General features: G+C 33.6%; 1 protein-coding gene across 3 annotated transcripts; it reads right to left on the reverse strand.

The window, feature by feature from the left end:
• Positions 1-8,285: 8,285 nt before the first annotated feature.
• On the reverse strand, positions 8,286-20,250 carry LOC18040219 (nardilysin-like). 3 transcript variants are annotated; one of them, XM_006431955.2, is made up of 19 exons: positions 19,840-20,250; positions 19,676-19,751; positions 19,531-19,577; positions 19,185-19,297; positions 18,494-18,567; positions 18,248-18,343; positions 18,044-18,163; positions 16,528-16,761; positions 15,947-16,095; positions 15,318-15,474; positions 14,225-14,377; positions 13,661-14,040; positions 12,798-12,947; positions 12,155-12,337; positions 11,137-11,340; positions 10,926-11,032; positions 10,259-10,412; positions 9,225-9,346; positions 8,286-8,837 (listed from the first exon to the last, which is right to left on the reverse strand). In XM_006431955.2, the coding sequence occupies exons 1-19, from the start codon at positions 20,131-20,133 to the stop codon at positions 8,594-8,596; spliced, it is 3,057 nt and encodes a 1,018-aa protein (XP_006432018.1). In that variant the 5' UTR covers positions 20,134-20,250; the 3' UTR covers positions 8,286-8,593. The 3 variants fall into 3 exon arrangements, with proteins under 3 accessions (XP_006432018.1, XP_024039654.1, XP_024039655.1); XM_024183886.1 differs by lacking the exon at positions 16,528-16,761; XM_024183887.1 differs by lacking the exons at positions 19,676-19,751; positions 19,840-20,250 and having other exon boundaries at positions 19,185-19,289.
• Between the last annotated feature and the right edge of the window lie 2,686 nt (positions 20,251-22,936).

The following is a 22,936-nucleotide window of genomic DNA, read 5'->3' on the forward strand; positions in this document are numbered from 1 at the left end:
TGATTTATTGATCTGAGCTGACTCAGGGATATATGAGTATTCAACAAGGTTTTCTATTTTATTGGTAGTTTGTTTGGTGCAAGATTTGGGTCAAGACGGAGTAGAAGATATAACCTAAAATAAAAATATTTTAAGTTTTCTGTTTTTCATCTGAGTATATCGGCTGGAAACCCAAGCATGCAGACTACTGGTCCAAAGGATGATCTTTTCGTCATTGCTTGAAAAACCTAAAAACATATCTTTTTTGCAAATTCTTGGATGTCAAAAACTGTGGAAAAGGTTTTTCCGAGAGGGAAAGTCTTGTGGGCTAAGGTTTGGACTTTTCGGCCTCCACCAAGTACCTCTCAGCCGCTACCTAGCGCTTCTCAAGAGCCATCTCAATCTAAGGATAAAGAACCCATGCATCAATATGCTTCCCATCACATTGAAGTTTCCACTGATTCCACAGAAACTGATACTAGCTCGGGATAGTGAAGGTTCTTCTAATTGCGATGGATCCTGGAGTTATTGGAGATGTTAGCTTAAGGGTAGAAAGTCAGTCCAAGGGTCTTTGAGACTGGTTTGACAGTATTGGCCCCTACAGACAATTATAGTTTGTGCAATTGCCAAAGGTCTCTAGTGCTCTTGCTATTCTGCATGAGCAATTATTGGAGAACCATCTGCAGTCTTTGAAGCTGCAAGACAAGACTATCTCAACATGAGGTGTTGCTTTTAGAGGCGCGCCAATGGTGGCCAGCGACGATACTCCAACTGTCAAGTCAGTTGAAGGCTGGAGAAGTTTATGGGTTTTAAAGAAACCCTTAAATGAGAGAAAGTGTTGTAGGAGTAAGAAATCTTGCCTTATTGAGAGACAAACTTGACCTTATATAAAGAGTATCCCTAAGGGCATCTTTTGTGCCTTTTTGGACACATGGCGTGTCATTGTTGGCTATTGTCCTTCTTAAGTAAGGGCTAAGGAGCAATTTGGCTGTTGTCATTGTTGGTTGTTTGACACCTATCTTCTATAAGTCTGTCTCTGCAGACAGCATGTTTTTTTTCTCTTATTGGCTCATTTTAATTGAGCCAATACAGTTGTGGTGTTGCTGAGTTTATTAATGGCAATTTACGTAGTTGCTCAACTAGTCCCCTCTTCATTTTGATCCAATTGACCTTTAGAGAGATACTTTATAGATGATTCTGGTTGGTACCAAGCTGTGATGGCATGTAGTAGTTTCATTAGTGGAGTTGTCAATGCTCTGGTGGTTCGTGGTGATTTTAAGATGTTTCAGAAGACATCCTTTGTAATTTTTTTTTTATTTCTAAGGTGGCTCATGCTCCTTTTAATGACTTCTTACTTTATCATTAACCTTTCAGTTTCCCTTCATTCTTTGCATTAGTCAAATGGGTATGAGAAACATTCCATACATGTCAGACTCCTCTTTCATTCAAATTTTACTACCAAAAAGTTATCCTTAAGACCTATTGTTATTTCTATTATTGTCCTTTAAATATATGTTTATCTATAAGTATGCTTTTAAGGATATTCTTCTCTTAGGTATCTTTGTATCACCATACTTTTTCGAGGTAGAACATAAAAGTGTCCTTTTAAATTGTGTTCAAGGTATTAGAGCTAGTTCTTTGTCAAAAGTTGTAGGTGTTAAGGCCTCACCACAGTAGCTACTATTCTTGATGTACCTGATTGCCTCACCACTATGCCGGATCAGCAAATTCAAGCTGAAGGCACCAAAGTTTGCCATGAAGACTATTTACCCCAGCTAGTTAATTGTGTGATTAGTAGTGTTAAAAATTATTTTCAACTTAGAAATGCAACTTTCAAAACACTTCACTTTCTTTAGAATCTCTCAAACCACTTCACTTTCTCTGATTCCATACAACTTTACTTATAATACACGTTTCTTTTTACGATCTAATAGACGGTACATGTCCCTACATAAATTACTCTACCGATATCTCTAAATTGCTTGCACAATACCTAAGCTTTTAAGCCTCATAAGCAACACCATGTATCTTTATCCAAATATAATATGTGGTGTAGTAATTAGGGCACTAAATCTTTCTTTAAAACTGAGGGCAACATGCCTATAAAAAAGTTGTCTGGGCTCACTATGCTGGAATTCATACAAAAACACTTATAGAGACAGACCCTAAAGAGAGTTGAATAAACTTTCAAATAAAATGACAATTTCTCTTAGCTCATGGTTTCCATAGAACACTATATTTACATCTTACTTTAGCGAGTAGACTGAAAAAATAGTTTGTTTACAATAGTGAAGGAAAAGAGAAATGCCTTCAAGATCAATTATTTAAGATAGCAAAATATAAGAAATAAAATTTTAAAAATGTAAATATTACCTACATAATTATTATATTAGTTAATTTCATTCAACATTATGTTTATTTTAATTATTTGCATTCGTACAATTGTTTAATATTAAAATTTACTAAATACATTTAACAATAGAATTCATAGCACTTTTAAAACAAAATTTATCAAGTACTTCACTAATTTTCTTCATATCTAAATAATTTTACTGCATAACTAAAAGTAATTATTTTAAGAATTATAACATTATCACATGGATCCTTAACATAAGGGAAAGAAACTTTGGTCTCCTAATCAAGCCAAATTGGTTTCATGATTTTCTGTATTGTCTTTACAGCTTGGATGAAAAATTATCATCCTATTTTCCAAACCTGACATATGTATATGGGCTTCTTTTGGTTTATCCCCTAATAAAGGATTAATTTCGGCCTACCCCTTCATGAAGCGACAATCTTCAAATTGCCTCCCTTACTATTGAAAACATCAAGTTATTCCCCAAAACTCGTTATGTCTCAATTATTTTTAACAGCTAAAAGGATAAAATAGTATCTGCACCTTTTCCTAACAGTCAATTAACATAAAAAGGTCAAACCTAGGTAGACTAATTTTCATGGGTTCAAATCTTTCTAGGTTTTTCAAAACACACATAAATATTTCAAATATTTATAGTATGCTCCCGAATACTATAAAATATTTTTTATTTTGTGCCTATATGACTAATTTTTTTGAATGGATTAAATTTTACCTTTTCATATTTAAAAATTTTATTTTAAAAAATAAATATAGAAATTAATTAAAATCTACAAATGGAAAAAGAATAATATTTTAACTTTTTTCATATTTTTATTATTATCATTATTATTCTTTTTCATTTTGTAAAGGTACTTAAAGAAAATATGGATATAAAAAAAAAAGAAAAATCAAAGAACAAAAAAAAAATGCTACTAGAGTTTCACTAAACAAATGGAAGGAGTGAGGATAAGAAAAATGAAAGGAAAGAAAAAAAGTTATTAAAGTCATGTATATGAAAGAAAAGAAAAATACGAAGGAGTAGGCTTGGCAAAACCCCGGGTCCGGTCTGGGTTTGGTGCTGCCTAGGACCGGACCGAATGACAGAAACTACTGCTCGGACCTAGGCTAAGCCCAGCTTTTGCACATGCATGCCGGGCTTAAGCCGGCATGTCTTGGGCTTGGGTTTTTATCTGAGTTTTTAAGCCCGCAAGTCTTCTTTCATTTTTCTCACCCAAATATCAACAAGCAACATGCATGCACATTTCTTGTGTATCATACTACAAGGTTTGATAAATCTGGAGCTTAACAAAAGAAAATAGTCAAATACAAACTTATAACATACTAACAATACAAAATTTGCACAAATAATAAATAAAATTGTTTCAATCTACTTTCTACTACCAAAATTCATCCAATTTCTAACTTAAACTCATTCAATCTATATATAAAAAAAAAAACTTAAATTCAATAACACAATAAATCTAAATAAAATCCAACATATCATAAGTTCAAAATTATGACACTAATTATCAATACAACATATGAAAATCCTAAAATGTTCAACAACTCAAAAAATAGTTCATAAAAGAGTCAAAATACTTCCATGTAAAATAAGTAAATAACAAGTTCATGTCTAATTCCAAAAAAAAAAAAGTTCATGTCATGCTTCTCGACGCTTGTGGCTCATCATCATCATTAGAAATTATCTCATCTTTCAGAACTCCACCTTACAACAAAAATAACACATTAAGATTCAAAACAATTTAAGCAAATAAATACTACTAAAATATAATTCAAATAACTTTATACCTCAAGAAGTAGAAGTCCATATCCAATTCTGAGCACACATTAAGGCTTCCAAAGTGTCAGGAAGAAGTTTACTATGATGCGGACTAAAAAATCTGCACCCGGCACTAAAAGCTGACTCAGAGGCAACAATGGATACAGGAATGGCTAAGATATCCTTAGCTAACTTAGCCAAAATAGGATATTGGCTTGTGTGTGTCTTCCAAAAGGCTAAAATATCAAAGTCCGGAATGGAATAATTCCTCATCTAAATACCAATCCAACTCCAACTTAGTTACCTTAGCATGCTTATTTTGGCTTCAAAATGTTTCAAACTCATCTACATCCCTATACTTAATTTGAATTCAAACAAGATTTAGAACGAGAAATTTCCAATCCAACATTCTGCCACCACTCGCATTCATTGTCTTTGACTCGTATTCTTTCACTAAATCATAACAAAGCTTATGTGCGCGCTCAATATACTCATCTGCTATATCACCATATATCTTTGGGAAATAAAAATGAATTAACATCATCTTATATCTTGGGCCAAGTACAACAGCCACAACTAACATCAAATGAATGTCATTCCAATATTTATCAAATTTATCAGTCATTTTATCAGCCATAATCCTAATAGCAAGGGTATCAGCGATGCACCACCTATTAATTGACAATTTCATTTTACATATCAACGGAAAAAATAAATTAGCAGTTAGGTATTTTGTACTTGAAAACATCTTCGTTAACATGTAAAATGATTTCAAATGCTCCACCATTATGACTGCTAAATCTCACTCCTCATCACTTGGCAAGCCCTTATACTGAGGCTCACGTTGTTGCAACTGAGAAAAAACACTTCTATACATCAATGATATTTCAAGCATGGCATAAGTAGAGTTCCAATGAGTAAGACAATCCAATTTCAAAATTTTTTTTACAATTAATTTTTTTTTTGAGAAGTTTTACAATTAATTTTTAATTGTCTAGCAGCTAGCTCAAAAGTTTCACATCTTTTTGGTGTTTGTGTCCAATAACTCACACTCTCTCTAATCTTTCCAACCCCACTTTCTATAACTTTCAACCCATCCCGCACAACCAAGTTCAATATATGAGTAGTACATCTTATATGAAAAAATTTACCACTAGAAATTAAGGTATCGGTATCAAACCTTAACAGTAATTTCTCCACCATTGCGTCATTAGTGGTACAATTATCCAATGTCACTAATGATAACGTTCTATCCACGTTCCAATCCAATAGGCATTGTACTAACTCATTAGAAAGGGCATCAAGAGTATGGGGGCTTGGAACATAGATAAACCTATGAAATATTCAAAAGTCGGTATTAAATTCATAAACTTAAAATATATTACAATTTAAACTTGAAAAATAAATCTAATATAAGTAATAAAAATCTTAAAAGAAAAATTAAGCAAATAAACAATTATAGACAAATTACCTTAAAATTCAACTGTGCAATTTCCAGGAGTTGTCAATGAAATGGGTCGTCACAACCATATATACCTTTTTCTGATTACCACTTGTCCATAAATCCGAAGTAATGGCCACTCTACCATAATGTTTCCCCAATAAATGCAAAGTCTTAACCTTCTCGATTTGATATAACTTTAAGATCTTGCTTTTCAAAGTGTTTTTGCTCATTGGCTTAACCACAGGGTTAGCATGTGCTATCAATTCTCAGAAGCCTATATATTCCATGAATCTAAGTGGAAGCTCATGCATCATAACCATTCTTGCCATCAAACTTCGTAAAGCATTTTGATCAAATTTGCCATAACTAATGCCACAAGTTTCATCCTCTCTTTTAATCACGTTGAGACTTCCCTGAAGTGTTTCCTCTATTTTCGGTTGATTCTTCTTAAAATACCACGTGTCTATTCAAAGTCGAAGTCCTTGATTGGTATTTTGCTTTTAAAATTGCACTACAATGCATGCACTTTGCCTTTTGTTCTCCATTAACCATTATTTTTGTAAAGTGCTCCCAAGCTTCAGAGACTTTCTTCTTTTTTCTGGTTTCTTCCTTCCTCTTCTTATCATTCATGGTTGACACTAAAATTTCCTCAACCTCATTATCAGAGCACTCGATGAATTGATTTCCACGTTGTCCGACATTGCACTGCTCTGCTGTTACAATAGCAAAGAAATTAAGGAGACTGTCAAAAATAATAAATTCTCATACCCATGAAGAGATTCGATTTTTCGATCTCAAAGATTAAACAAGCAACTGTACTCTGACCAGTAAATATATTCAATTGCATTTTTTAAAACATGAGATCTAAATTTCATATTTTAGTAATTTTCTTTTAGGTCATGAAATTGAAGATTGATCAAAAGAGGAAAAAGCAAAAGAGGCCAGGGTGGTGGCCGCCGTCAAGAGATTATAAATTACTATCAAAATTCAAAAATTAACTCCTATTACTGTATTATACATGTTTAATATCATAAAAAATCAGCTTATATTACTGTATTACTTGTGTTTATTATTATCAAAAATTAGCTCGAGCATACGTATTAGCATCCAAAAGAATACAAAGCATAAATAAAACAGTATAACACCAAATAATCATAATAATTTCATCATTTTTTTAACTAAGTCAGAAAAATTATATGAAAGGAAAAATTAAGAAGTAAAAAATCAATACCTAGGCCTGGTAGTGGTGGTTGTGATGGTAGAGTGATGGTGGTTGAGAAAGTGGCGATGGAGAGTTGGAGACGGTGGCGCTAATGGCGACGGAGGGGGCTACACGAACGACTCACTGTCACAGCCGCACTGGAGATGGAGCAATCGAGCAAAGTCGCGTGCCAAGCCGAGTCAGGAAACGAGAAGAGATGATGCCAACGGGCAACGGTGACGGTGGGTGGTGGTTGATGCCAAATGCCGACGATGACTGTGGGTGGTAGCCGGTGGCAACGTTGCTGCTTATGCTTTCCAAATTAGGTTTCGATAAGGATTAGGGAATTAAGGATTTGGGCATTTGGCGATTTGGGTTTTGATTTTTGTATTTATATTTTCTTTTTTTTTTAATTTTATTAAGAAACTAGGTCTGGGTCGGGGTTCCGGGTTTTTGGTGCAGAACTCAAAACCATGCCCGAAAATGTCCGGGTTTGAAATTTTCAAACCCAGATCCACTTTTTTAGTATATGCAGTCTGGGTAAAACTCGGACAGGATTAGCCGGGTTCATGCTAGGTCAAGTCCAGGCGGGTTTTTTTGACACCCCTAAGGAGTAAGGATGAGGAAAAAACAAATGAAAGGAAAAGATGGAGTAAGAATGAGAAAAAAAAAATGAAAGAAAAGATGAAGAGAAATGAAAGAAAATGAAAAATGAAAGAAAAAGACGAAGATGACATTATCGAAATTTATATATGATGGAATGTCTTGTAATTTATTTAACTAACATCTCTAATTTAGAAAAAACTATAAATATATTTAGGCCCATTAAGTCGTTTAAACACTTTATTTTTTAATTTATTTTTCAATGACTAATCATACATAAACTTTTTTTTAGCCTCACAATGTTGTTACAAGAATATTCTGTTAAGGTAGGGGTATTTTTATACTCCTATGTGTCAACGACAGTCAATAATTAAAGATAACGAGTTTTGGAATAACTTGATGTTTTCAATAGTAAGGGGCGATTTGAAAATTGTCATTTCACGAGGGGAGTAAGCTAAAATTAACCCCCTAATAAATTGATAATCCTCAAAAATATTTCTCAACCATTTGAAGTGAATCCCTTGATTGATAACCGTTCTTGATTCTCCTTGCGGTGTCAGAATTATCGAATATTATTTTCATTCACGAGCTCATATTAGCCTTTTATCTTTTGAACAATAATTATAAGTAAATTAAAATTTATAATAGTTTAAGACATTTAAAAAAATAACTAATTTATGAAGGACAAACTGAACATTAATATATGTATCATAATCCATCGGTTTTGTCTAAAATTACTTCCAAACGGTGAATGAGATCAAAAGCAACCATGAGATCAGAAGCGGTTGCTTTGTCTTTTGTTTTGGGCCCACATAACGGAAACTTAGGACTTCAGCCCCAACATGGCACTTTGCAGTGCATTGTGTATAACCGAACTCATTTGAGTACAGACCAATATTAATGAAGAAAAGCGGCAAAAATCTGATTAATCTTTCTTCCCACCTGAGCTTATACCTCAGTAAAAGCAGGCTTGAAATTGATTAGATTAAAAATAAATAAAAATGAAAATCGGAAATACCTAACAATATTTCTGTATCCAAAAGAATTGAAATGTTATATGAATGTTGTATCAACCAATTATATTGTTACATGATGTTTCCCAAGCGCTCTAATCAGCTTTAATCGGGTTATTTAGGCGAACAAATGAATCGTTACTTCTACTCTGTGGCTCAAACTTTAGGCCGTCAATAAATGTTTTCAGTATTTTTATCTAATTTGTATTGTATACCTTCAGCACAGGCTCTGATAGAACTCAGATGATAACTTAAACGCTGTGAGGTCCTTAATAACAAGCGCAGACTTGGAATGTTTTTCGGATTCTTTTATGTTGGTGTTGCAACCCCATACCCTAACTGCAAGTCTCCGACACTTTGGAGACCATTGTTGCAAATACGTTTTATACCAGCTGATAACGTCATTCTTCTTGATGCTTTTAAGATCTTCTGCTTCCTTCTGTGACTGATCGAACATATACCTGAAAATAATAATTACAGAAGTTATAATGGAGCATTCAAATATATATTTTTTTATATAATGAATAATACCATCTGGACAAAGTTGGGATACAAACTTTTTGTAATAACTGATATGGCAGATGACACGACACTCATTAATAGGGGCAACAGAATTACACATTAATTGTGGATTAATAAAGTACACAACTTGCTGATGTTAATCATTGATAGGTGCCCTATCAATTGGATACAAACTTTATACCCTAACTTATAAACTACAGTATTATTGACTATGTCAGTAGCCAGAAATCACATCACCATAAATCAGATTATTAATTGAGATATTTAAGGAGTTGTATAGACACAAAGTAGTAACCATTATCAATGGCAACCAAAACCACTAGTACCTTTTATCGGTGATCTGATTCCAAAATCGATTGGATTCATATGTAAGGGAAGGGTCTTTCTCCAGTAGCTTTGCCATTAAACCACTTCGGTAATTCTCAAAAGATTCATCATCTAAACCTTCCTGCAATGCATACATAGTTTAAAATAAGGAAAAGTGTCGTGGAGGAAAGATTAAGTAAACAATGCACAATGTCCAACAGTACATGCTGACATTGTTTTCACACTTTCAACTTTCCTCAAAAGTGAGTAACATAATAAGATTGAAGGTGCACTAAATTGGCATGGCAATAAACAATACACAGGTCAGAATATCAGCCGTAAATTCTAGCCAAATTCAGCCCCACAGGATGGTTCTTGAAAGGATGAATCATTTTATACCACAAAGCCTACTCCCCACCCCCATTATTCAATAATCTTTTTCAAGAAATAATTTTTAAGTAGAAGGTAAATTAAGTAGGACATAAAATAACTCATTAAATATATACCACTATACTAAATTATTTAATATGGAATGTAATTGATTCCCAAAAAATAAACTTTTTTGTCCTACCAGGACCATGCTTTATTTAACTAAATAGATTCACCAACAAAACTCATGCTTTCTAACGTACAAGAATAGCACTGGCATGCATGCAGCTCCTCTATTTGGTAATGTTAGCTGCACCACTTCATAAGAGGTGACTGATAAAACAAATGAAATCCAGGATATTTAATGTCCCAGAAAGAAGGTCTTTGACTGCCTTTATACCAGATGCTTAATGGCTATATATAGAAACTGACCCTAGATATATGAAAAAATGCTGGTAACAATCTCCTCTGAGGGGAAAAAAAAAATCCCATTTTAAAAATAGAAAGATTCATTATGTTATTTGTACCCAAAATTACATAAGAATAACATGACAAAATTTATACAGCATGACTCACTATTACGATCATTTAAATCATTGCATAAACACGAGAAAGTATCAATTGTTGATACAAAGATCATTAAAAAAACAAAATGAAATTAGATGAGATGGATTTCTATGTTTACCAACAACTCATCCAGGCCACTAATGAAGTTGTCAATTCTCTCCTGCAAATAGATTGGGTTGTACTTGGAAGATTGAATACAGAAACAAAACCCCAAAACACGATATGTTACCCTTGGGCTGCATTCAACAACATAACCAAGCTGCTCCTTTGTCCTATATTCCAAAATAAAGGAAAAATGGGTTAAAATCAAATCCCAGTTGAAACTCAGTGCCACTGAGGTCATTGATGGTTGATTCTAGGTCTTCCATCCACACAAAATAAAATTAGAAAAAGGAAACAAAAAAGATAATGCTGAACATTATTATGGGTCAACGGCTCTTTAATGCTTTTCCATTCAGCGTATGCAAGCAGTTAGCTCAACCTAGGAGATTGGAGATTACATCTAAGAGAACCATTCCCTATGAAAATTATTTGCTTCATAAACTGAGACTAGCTTTCCTTGTCTGGCCTAGAACAAGTAGGGAAACAATAGATCAGACGAATTTCTGACACAGAAAAAACTCTTCCAGTTATAATCAGACAGCACCCGCATCCTATCGAAAAGAAATTTGTCTAAATCAGTATTCTCAAGCCTGAGAACTTTCACCAGTAAAATCCTCTGGAACTAATCTATGGCCACAAAACAACATCGATTGAGAAAGAATTTCTACCCAACGAAAGATCACCTTAGCTGATTAAAAAACGGCTCTTCCAAAATTTCATCGAAAAGATCAATCAAGGCCTTCAATCTTGTCAATTCCATTCCTTTTTCTTGTTCAATTTGGAAATAAAGCTGCAAAGCAAAAACCAAAGAATTAGCAAAAAAGAAAACTGAAGGATGGGAACACAAAATTTGAGCAGCCCAAAGAAGGATTAAATAATGTCCATTTCAACTACCTCAATCACGGAGTTTGTTTCACACTTATTCTTCACGCTCACATTTCGTACGAGGTTGGCACCTGAGGGAAGGCAAATTACACACTCTTGATGCCTCATTTCAATCGGAAGAGGTTGTACAGAGAAGATACTTTTAAATATATTCGATATGTGAATCGCTTCTTCTTGTGACAAATTGCCGTGTAAAAGGCCCTCAATATATAGCTGTTATTTAAGCGGACATAGTAGGTAGGACTCATTGAAAAAAGTCTTAAATCAAAGACAGAAATATAAAACAAATAACTCAAACCAGAAGTCCAAATTAATCAATCAGATTGACTTATGTCCTAGGTAAAATGGCAAATCGGCATTAATTAAGAACTGGTAATTCAACCGGCATCGGTGATAGGTTGACAAAATTTGAGGCTTGACTGCTGATAGATAACCTTGGCCATTAGAAGACACCTGTCAGTAGTTTCCACATTTTGACCCCTTCAATGTTAGCTTACAAAGTCATAGGTATTTCAGAAATTCAAGATGAAAAACTAAAGTGTCTTCATTAGGGTAAGCAGCAGAATTTATCCATGAATTTAAATTCATTTTAAGTAAGATATATTGAATTAAATTGATTGGATGCTCAATTTCCTATTTTATTTTTCCCTGATGGCCAAGAGGTACCCAAAAACTAATGTTTGTTTTTTTCAAGGGAACCACAATTAGGGTTCAAGCTATCAATGCCAGCTTGAACAACCCTTGCGGTCTATCCTTTCTTTTTTCTCCTTTTCCCTTTGCTTCGAAGGATCGCCAATTTCATAGATCAAAAATGCTGCTTTCATTGGCAAAATGGAAAAGAGAACATGCAACAGCTCCCTGACAATATGGGAGTTATTGGCATGTGAGCATGCGTCTCGTTCAGAACATTCTTCTGGCCAGCCACACACCATCAAGTTTAAGGAAACAATTCTATTTATAAAGAATTTGCAGCACAAATTAAAAAATAAAATCAATGAAAATCTAATTTGCTTAGTAATTAGCAAACCTGTGAACGAAGCTCAGGAATGAATGCCATCAAATCTGCAAGAGACAGGCCATGTAGTATAGATAACTTCTCATCTACATCATAGAAACTCTGACATAGAACTTGTAGTCTCAGGTATGATGAATGACTAAGCGGCTTCATATTGGTGTTTTTCAAAGTTCTCACCACATCTTCTTTAATGACCTGTTAAGTTCCTAGTCAGTTTCATCAAAGATAAGCTGAAATAAGAAACAAACAAATTCTACTCCTCCCAACTTAATTCAGCATCAAATTTTTATCCAACATACATTTAAGATGGTAATAACTATAAACAATCAGTTGCTTCTGTCTCATTTAAATCTATCATGCATAAGAAACTAATCAAACTGCAGACTTGCTTGCCAGCTAGTATACAATTTTCAACAAGAACCACTCATGACAAAAGTTTCTCAGGTCAGCTGATAATGAGAATACAAGAACCAACAACCCAGGACTTTCTCAGTAAGAAAATGGTAAAATAACACAGCAAGCAAGAGATGGCTGGAAATTGGTAGAATGTAAATAATAATAAGAAGAAGAAGAAGGAGAAGAAGAAGATAATAATAATAATGAAAAAGATTAAAAAGAAAGAAGAAAGAAGGGGGGGAAAAAATAGTATAGCTACCTTAAAACGATCATCAGATGGCAGAAAGGATTTGGCTATTGCCAAAATCTTAGATAAGAGAACTGGAAGCTTGTCATTGAAACCATACACCTTTAGTTCCAGCTTGTCACTGAAGATAGATACAGAAGTTTCCAACTTGGCAACACTGGCCTGGAGACAACCAATGGTAATTTATATCATGCAGTGACCTTAAATGACATATATGAATAAAATTAGAGAGGAATAAGAAGATTAGAAAGTAGAAGAAATAAGTTAAACAAGACATCAAATATAGACAAATATGACTCGGGAACAAAAAAAAAAAAAAAAAATCTCAACATTTTACTTGTAAGAACATGGGGAAAATGCATTTATTGATGGATGCTGGAGGTCCCTATGCTCATGGTATTGGCTAGATGAGGCCCAAATTTGGAGCATGTAAATGGGTACCTTTAATCAACCACACATTCTGGAGTGTGCATGGTGGAATCTTTCTGAGGGGATGCTTCTTGGTTTCCCTCAATAAATAATGTTACAAATCCTTGCTCTCTTATATAGCCAAGTATCCCTCATCCTATCTATGTTCACAGAGGTCTAAACTAGGGACTACTACCAAACCCTATAACCTTGATAGTCAGGAATCCTGTGGTACATTAGTATCCCCGGTAGATGGCCCCAAGGGATTTGAGCCCCAGACCTCTTGGTTGAATCCAAGGGTCTTAACCACTCAATCCAACACCTTGGGGTTCAGTGGGGTATCAAACATATCTACCTGTTAGCCAGCTTGGCCTCACTGGATCATATCAGTCATGAATAACAAAAATGATAAGCCAGAATTTAGGCAGAAGCAAAATTTCATTCTTGATAAAAGATAAGCGACTAACCTGATATATAATCTCATTCAGCTCATCTTTAAGAAGGTGAATAAAGAGTTCGGTTAAAATACAATTCTTTACATTATCATATCCTCCCTTCAGATTTATGCGAAAATATGTATTCGCACGGGGTAGTTTAAAAGTATTATCTAGCTTGTACCAGAATCTGATTAATGGTTCATCAATTATACATGTTGGAGAAGTGACAGTCACAAGATCATTAGATATGTCATTCGCTCGAATGGAAAAATCAGTTGGAATGAACCCATTCTGGGATGGCAGTTGTAATGACACATCAATTTCTGGAGGATTCCTCCATAATTCCATCAAAGATGGGGAAATATCTTCCTCAGTGTAGCGTGAACCAAACCAAGGCTCATAATGGAAATCTGGAAGAGAAACAAGATTGTTAGGACTGTTTAGCTAAACTGTTTCAACAAAAGAAAAACAACTCAGTTCATTTAATCAGAAGATAGAATTCATGATCATCAAATATAATCCATGCGTCCTAGAGAAGGTTTAGCCACGCAACACTATCATCTAGAGAAACAGACAGTTTAGTTATTAAATTACCTTGTGACTTAGCAAAGGATTTTGATACTACATCAATCCTCATGTTTTCTGGCATAAAGAAACCCAGTAAATGTTTTATCATATCCTCATCCCACACCTCGTACATGTAGTCTCCATAAATGACATGTTCTGATGGATAAATAAGTAAATTCCCTGCCATAACAAATTTTTAGATACAGTTTAGTAGAGAGAAACAATATAATAGTTAGAGTTTAATAGAGAGAAACAATATAATCCAAAGAAGATAAGAATGATGATAATAGAGTTCTTTCTTGTAATGTGTTAACATTTTCATGTCAATTACTCCACTAAATAAAAGCAGTAACATCCAGGATCTAGCAGGTAAAAATTTTCATAGGATAGGATGCAATATCCCTACATTGTAGACAGTTATCCAATAATTACTTGCTACTTTTGTAATGCTTATTACATGGCAACGAGGCCAAACATTTCTTTCAACTATGTTAATAAAAATAAAGCTAAGAACTAGAGTGGACCAGGTGTCCACGAAAGAAAACAAATCAGCCCATTAGAATGTGGATATATATTAAAAAAAAAAAAAAAACAGTTTACAAATTTTGAGTCTACCTGTTGCATACAGAAAACAGCCCACGCCGATCAAGAATCTCTAAGAAGAGAAACCTAGCTCAATAACTTCCCAGTTCATAGGACAATTAAGGGAAAGAATCTTGAAAATCCTCAAAAAGAAAAAGGCCCAAATAGATGCCAAAAAACTAAATTAGCTCAATACCCCTTCTTCATTGGATTTTGCCATGTTGACTTTGAGACCAATAATGATGCCAAAGCTCTCTATCACTTCTAATAAATTCTCAGTGGGGCAACTGGCAAATAACAAAAATTGCATTTGGTACAAGAAACTCAATAAGATTTCTAGATCAACAGTAGTCAGTTGATTATATTATAAAAGGATATTGGCTACAAGAAAATCTAAAGGCCAATTGAATGATAGTCTTAACTTCCAATTAAACACCGCGTACACCCACATAAAGTAATGAAATAAGCAAACCAGTAACACCTTAATTCAGAAGTAGCATCAAAAGAATCAGACAAGCTAATAGTCAATAAAGTGAACCTGCAAGTTCTGCAGCATAATCATCCTGAGGTTGCTCCTCTGCAAATCTAAATTCCATGTTCCCAATGTCCTGAAGTTCCTTAAATATCCATTTTTGGGGAGAAACTTGGCGCAATAGTTTAATGTATTGATAAACAAAGCCAATGATGTCAAAGATCTGCAAAATAAGGGAAACATATGGAAAAGAAGCAATAACATTTTAGCATTCTATTAGAAGAAGATTAATAACATTGAATCTAAATCTGCATAGTCACTTTAAACATATATTCTAGTAGTCAGAGAATCAGATAGAAAGGGCAACTATGCCACACAAAGGAGCAAGTCAAATTTCCCACACAGTAGCAACAGAGCATCAAAAGTTAGTAAGTCCCGAACTTGCTTTCTGCTACACTAATTCTCAAGCAATCTAGATGAACATACAATACCATCTACAAATAGCGAGGTCATAACTGATCAAACATGCCAAAAATAACTGAATGATCCTCATCCAGAAATTTGTGTAAGCCTAAATTATCATCCATGTGATTAAAATTGATAAACTAGCAGAGCTTCTTAAGCATTTTTCAGTCAGTTTCAGTTGTTCCGTACAACCAAGAGAAGATATCCTTAACAGGAGACAAGATAAATACCTTTTCCAATCCAGAATCTGTTAGGTGTATGGACATGACAAAGATATAAGCTATAGAAGATCGGTGCATTCCTTCATCACCAACACCAGCGGAAATAGAAGTTGCCCACCCTCTACCTTTAAGAAAGGAATGCAAGCTTCCTCTGCCCTCTGAAAATATAAATATTGTGCTCAGAATTGCACTTAAATGCAAAAACACATGGTGAACATAGAAATCATATAAATTTGGGTAATGTCAAACATCCTAGCCAGAAAAATGAGGACAGAGATTATTCCAGAAATCTAACTGTAGGCACAAGTTAATTATTCTTCTTATGGTTTGTTTATGAGACTGTTGGCAAAGTCATCCCCCAACAATTCAAATAACACTTGGTGAGATTAGGATTTCCAAATAAAGGAAACCAAAGTGCCACAGTAGTCAGAAGTAATGATGGCTTGGCTTACAAAGCAAGTCATCGGAAGTTACCACAGTAACATTTGAGAAATGTGAACCAGGATCAACATTCCTTTCTTCTGCACACATAAAGAAACAGAGATACACATGCATACAATTCCTATATCGAATGCAATGATATATCTTACCATGTCCCAGGAGATGGGCTAAATAATCTTCAGATTTCTTCAAATATTCTTGATGAAGACATGGCAGGGTCCATGTTAAGTCCAGAATATGAACATCCTTAACAGCCTCCAGCCTAAAGAGTTTACAAGCTTTCCATATAGTTCCTTCCACTGTAAACTGAGGTTTTATTTGAGGACCTTTTCTGACATTGGCAAACAATTCCACAACCCAACTCTGAAGTGTATCCAGAGGTTCTGCAGCAATAGCAAGCAATACTACTAAGACCACATTCATTTAAAACACCAATATCCTCAAATTTCCATCCAATTCAACAACAACATCCATTACAAAGTTTTTTTTCTGGAACCTTGCATGACAAAGGATATCAATTACCAATTCCTTTATTAGTGTAGATGGTTCATTTTAAAACAAATGTGCCAATGTGTGCTAATGTTTATTTCAGTTTTTAACCAAAATCAAGACAAAAGTAAAACTATGAGAATCACAAAAATTTCACATTGAGGAATTAATGCCATCTTTTTGTAAAAGAACTATTCCCTAGAGACACTAAAACAAGAAGTGAAAAAGTCATAGATTATCATTTGATAAGCTTGACGTTTATAAAAGGACAAGAGGTTCAGTTTACTAGACAGGGAACCTAAACTCCCTTTTCCACAAGGTCCATGATTCACAAAGTTTGAGGCTAAAAAATTTTACTAGTTAAAAGCCTTAACTAGTTATAGGGCTTCACCTTAAAACATGATTCATCTTAATAGGAAGTTTCACCCGTGGAATCTATGACAGTGCAATGGAAATGGTTCTGAATTCCCGTCTTAAGTGAAGGATATGAAACAGTATATCTACCATGAGAGTGGAGGACAAAGCTTTACAATAGGGAATAAGTGTTGTCACAACTACTACACAAACCCCATTAACAAGCTCAATGGCTCCAAACCTCAGCCACATTTCAACATCCCCACAACACCAGAAAATGGGTCTGAACTCCGTTTTAAGCAAAGGACATGAAACAATATATTAATTATGAGTGGGGGACAAGGCTCTACAATAGAGAAGAGGTGTTGTCACCACTACTTCACAACCCCTATCAACAAGCTCAATGCCTCCAAACCTCAACCATTTTTCATCATCTCCAACACCAGAAAATCATAAACCTCATGGCTAGCACCACTTCTGCAGTGCACTATCATGCTGCCAGCAACACCATCCCCTCTCCTACCACACTGCATATGATTACCATCACCATATCTAACACTAAATGATCACAACAGTATCTCCATCACCGCCAAACCATCACTGACATGCCATCCCACCACCATATTGGCTAACACTAGCTCTTCAAACTACATTGAATTCATCGTCCATAACAATATCCCTACTTCCACCGCCAAAAGCTTTGTGGAATTCAGTTCCACTTATTGAAAATTTTCAAATACTGGCTCTGTTCCTTCTCAACTAAGAATAAAGCACTGCATAATAAAATAAATAATATATAGCAACTCAAAAGGAAAACTGTACCTCCTCCGATGACAACTAGCTTCATTAGCCCACCTTGGTAATAGTTCATGTACAATTTCATAATTTGCTCCCGCAAATTGATTCCTTTCTCCATAGCATCAATCAGACTTTTTTTATTCCCTTAAATGAAGACAAAAAGACATTTCAATATAAACAGTTAAATAGATAGTCCAATAAACATGAACAAAGTACTGGTGAGCTTACCCCAAAAGAATTTGTTAAAAGCATGACCGAGTTGAGATGTATGGCACTGAAGTTGTTGAAGGCGGCAAGCATCATTTTGCAAAGCCTGGTTAAATTCTATCGTCCATATCGTTCATATTATGGCATAACATTCAGCAATGAACAACATGACAGCAATGCAATGAGAACTAAATGATAAATGTAGTTAAAATTGAAATCTTTCAAGGAAAAAAAGGTCTAATAGTATTAGGTAAGAATAATACACACCTGAATCTACAGCAAGAACCTCTCGTTCCATGGCTTCCACTTTCATAAGGGGTGAAATAAAAAACTGAGAAAATCTGATAAGGCAAAAAGACCAGCTTAAAAGACATCCAACCAATCCCCTAATCTGTGAAGGCAGAGTATGGCAGCTATCTTTTAAGGATTGATGGTAAAAGAAATGACTTCGTTGACGCAACTTAAACATTAAAAGTATGGAGTCATGCTACTAGCACCAAATAATGCAACAGCAATAAACATCATGTCAAAGCATAATCTTCATTAGATAAGAACCAATGACACTAAAGATCATGGTAAACATAAAAAATGTATATTGGTAAAAAATGAATGATGATCAAGAAGTAATGACCAATAGGGAGGATGAGAAATTAAACCAAAACATAACTCCAGATAAGCTTTAAAAAACCCACTTTAGCTAAAAGAATAGCAGTTCTCCTGATTACATAAAATTGTATGTGTAACATAAATATCGACATAGAATATCTATTAAATGGTATGAAATTGAGAAAGCAGATTGCAGCCAACAACAAAACTCAATGTCAAAGCAAGAAGGCATAAAAAAGAAAAAAGATAGAAACCCACACTCTGCTTCATTAAAACAAATATAGGAAGAAAAATCAATAAACTCAAGGACTATGGTTATCAAAATTACATACATGAAGAAATCAGCATTTACCTCATCAAAGCACCCTTAAGAAACTCCCGTTTGATTTCGAAATGATAACAAGTGTGCTCAGTTTCCGTGTATGCATTCGATGAACCTCCATGCTTGGATAAGTAACTATCATACTAGCAAAGAATAGAGTCAAATTGGTAGGCCCAATTACAATCATTTTATGACACATAAATCAATATCAACCTCAAATTTACAGTACATAACGAGTATAAGTTTTGATTATCATTTCAGTGTCATCATAGTGCCATATGAACCAACTGTTTTCATGAAACTGATTAAATTTCTTCTACTTTGTTTGGCAAAATATGAAGGGGGTGTTGGAGCGGAAAAACATAAACAAACAGACCTCATTTTCATCAGGAAATTCAGTACTCCCCATGAAAAGCATGTGTTCTGCAGCAAATCATAAAACATACCTCAACAAACTCACTCATAACACACCTCGTAGATTACAAAGTTTCAATAGGATTAATAAGAAACGAACCACAAACCTAGAAAATGAGCGAGGCCTTGTGCCTCCACAGGATCACAGAAACTGCCCATTCCTACACACATTGCAGCAGCTGCCTGTGAAGTTTAAAATTTCTAAATCAATTTTTCTAGTATAAAAAAATTATATTTGAAAAAGCAAAATGAAATAGCTAATTAATCTAACCTTCTTAGTCTGTGAAAAAATTCCTTTTCCTTTCACTTCCTTCTCAGTATCATTTTCATCATCTTCCTCCTCGTCTTCGTATTCGTCGTCTTCGTCTTGGTCGTCAAAAGTTTCCTCGTCTTCTTCGGTGCTGTTTTCTAGGGTTTTAGATGAATCGTCGGCATAAATCTCAGGATCGTGAACAAGCAAAGCACAAAGGCGGTTCTCCAGCTCAATCACTCTGTAAAGTCTCTTGTCGTTTGGTGATTTGATCACAATTTCGTCCGAAGACCAAACGCAACCATTCCCTCCCATTCTTTTATCTTCTTCTTCTTCTTCCCTTATTACAGAGGGTTTTAATTCGATGGCCTATTGAAACTAGTTGAAACTAAGAAGGCATTATTAGGTAACGTTCAAAAGACACGACAGTTCACTGTTCGCAGAGTATGGGGGGCTGTATATATTTGGTATACGCATAAAAGTCATAAACTATCTCTTGCTTTATAATTTTACTAAAAGTGTGTACCGAGATGTTATTACCCGTTTCTTGCTTTTATTGTATTATTTAACTGCACGTCGCGTGCAATTTCTATCATATTGGGGTTAGCTTTTCAAGGAATGTTTAATTAATGGACAATTATCATTGCACTATTTTTTTTTTTACATTGTGCTTATTTAATTATCATAAAATTTTAATATATTTTTTGTATTATTTTTTAATTTATATTATTTAGTTATTTTTTTACTAATATTATTAAATAATTTAAATGAATTGATAAGTTTATTCCTAATAAATTAAAAAATTATTTTATTTTATAAAATTTTTATAAAATAAAATAATTATAATTATAAAAATACCTTTAAATTTAACAAAAATAAATCACAAATAGAGATATTCAGTTGATTTTTATTCAATTTATATTTTTTAAAATTTTAATAATTATTTTTTATTAAAAATTATAATTTTGTAAAATTTATTTAAAATAACTAAACTTATTTATTAAAAAGACAAATTCCAAAATTTTGTAATTATTTTTATAATAATAATTTTTTATTAAAAAATAAAAATTCTAATTTTGAGATTTATTTTTTTATTAAATTTAGAGGTATTTTTATAATTATAATTTTTTTTTAAAATTTTTATATAATAAAATGGTCTTTTAATTTATTTAAGGGTAAAATTATCATTTCATTTAAATTATTTAATGATGTTATGCAAAAGTGGCTAATTAATATAAATTTTAAAAAAAAGTGGTGCAGAAAATATGTTAGAATTTTGTGGTGGTTCGATGAACATAAGGTAAATAGAAGTGGTGCAGTGATAATTTCCCTTAATTAAATATCCATTAATAGTTCAAAAATTATTTGAATACCCCTTTTCTTTTTTATTTTCATGGATACCTTAAGAAATACACGTAAAGTCTAAAATATCCTAAGTGCATCAAAACTACTCCTTTTCACTCTTTTCTTACACTCAAAATATGTTCTCTTAAAATCTCTCTAACACCTCTCATAACCTTTTACACAAATAGAACTATTTATACTCCAATACTTTTTTCAATTGCAAGGTGGTGCATTTATCATTAAACAACCCAATGAGATATGTTAATGTTGTTAGATTTTAAATTTTACATTTTCTAGCTGAATTTATATATTTTCCTCATATTATAATATTCTATTTTCAATTTTTTCACTATTTTTCCTTATATGTCAAAATGTATGCAATATAGGTGGTTTAATTAGTTTCTTCAACAAGATATCTTTTTTTTAATACTAATTACACATCAAATTACTATATTGCACATATATTTACAAGTGCTATTATAGCAGACATTACACTGATATTTACAATCAGATATACATAACTGGGACTTACATTATTATATTAAATTCAATGAAATACATGCCCAGACAAATAACCCTCACAGACGATGGATGTCTCTGCTCCACTCGCATTTCACAAGGGAAAATAACTTATAAATATTTTAGCCCCCACAATGCTTTTGTGGGGGCTTGAACCGCTTGTGAGGGCAGCAGCCCAACCACTTCGACCAAAGGCCTAGTGGCAGCAAGATATCTTGTTAAACATGTATTTATGGTGAAAATGTTTAGGTTAATGTATCCTTTCCAATGTCGTGTAAGTCATGCAGTCTTGTAGGTTGATTAAGTTATGTTGTTGGTCATGTAGGTTATGTAGTCGGTCATGTAGGTTATGTAGTCGGTCATGAAGGTCATGTAAATCATGTAGATTGTGAGTTATTATTTACGAAATTTGATACTACTGGTTTTATTGTATCAACATATATGGTTTTGGTACATGTGTTTATTCTCTTCAACGGTGTATGGATTGAACAAAATGACGAGTATAGATTCAAAGGTTTAGAGGCTAAAGGGATAATAATACTACGATTGAGAACATATGCAGAATTAATAGAAAATATATCTTAAGTTATTGATAACAATATCTCAAGTTGCTTGGATGAGCAATTATTAGTTACTGATTCAGCATTAGGAGATAATGCTCCAAATACTGTAAAATTAATACAAACTTACAATACTAGTTCAATTAATATAAACTTTTCTAGATTTGAAGTACACTTACAAAAGTTTAGGATCAAAAGTACAACTCATTTAAATAAATAGCAAATTAATTCTTCTCCAAAAGTAACAACTTGTCATAACAAAACCTTCAGCTAGTTGCCATCGATAGGAAGAGACATGTGTCTTAGTGTAATAGGTTTGAGTGTCTTCACCACATGCAAGTGTCTCCAAGTAACATAAAACAAACACACCGCAATCTCTGTTTAGAATTTTAGAATAGTCAATTATATACTGAATAAATAACTAAAATAGTATAATATAAATTCTTACCACAAATTAAGTCTTCAAAGAAATAAATTATTCTTATAGATTAAGAATAACGACAAAAGTCGTGTAATTTTGAGGTCATATACTCATGCAGTCACGTAGTATAGAAGGTTATGTATTGCATGATTGAAGGTCGTGTAATACATGAAGGTCATGTAATACACAACTAAAGTCGTGAAGGTAGTATAATACATGACTGAAGGTCATGTAATATTACGGTAAGTCTTGTAATAAACGATTGAGGATCGTG

Source organism: Citrus clementina, unplaced genomic scaffold, assembly GCF_000493195.1.
Source record: "Citrus clementina cultivar Clemenules unplaced genomic scaffold, Citrus_clementina_v1.0 scaffold_5, whole genome shotgun sequence".
Taxonomy (NCBI): domain Eukaryota; kingdom Viridiplantae; phylum Streptophyta; class Magnoliopsida; order Sapindales; family Rutaceae; genus Citrus; species Citrus x clementina.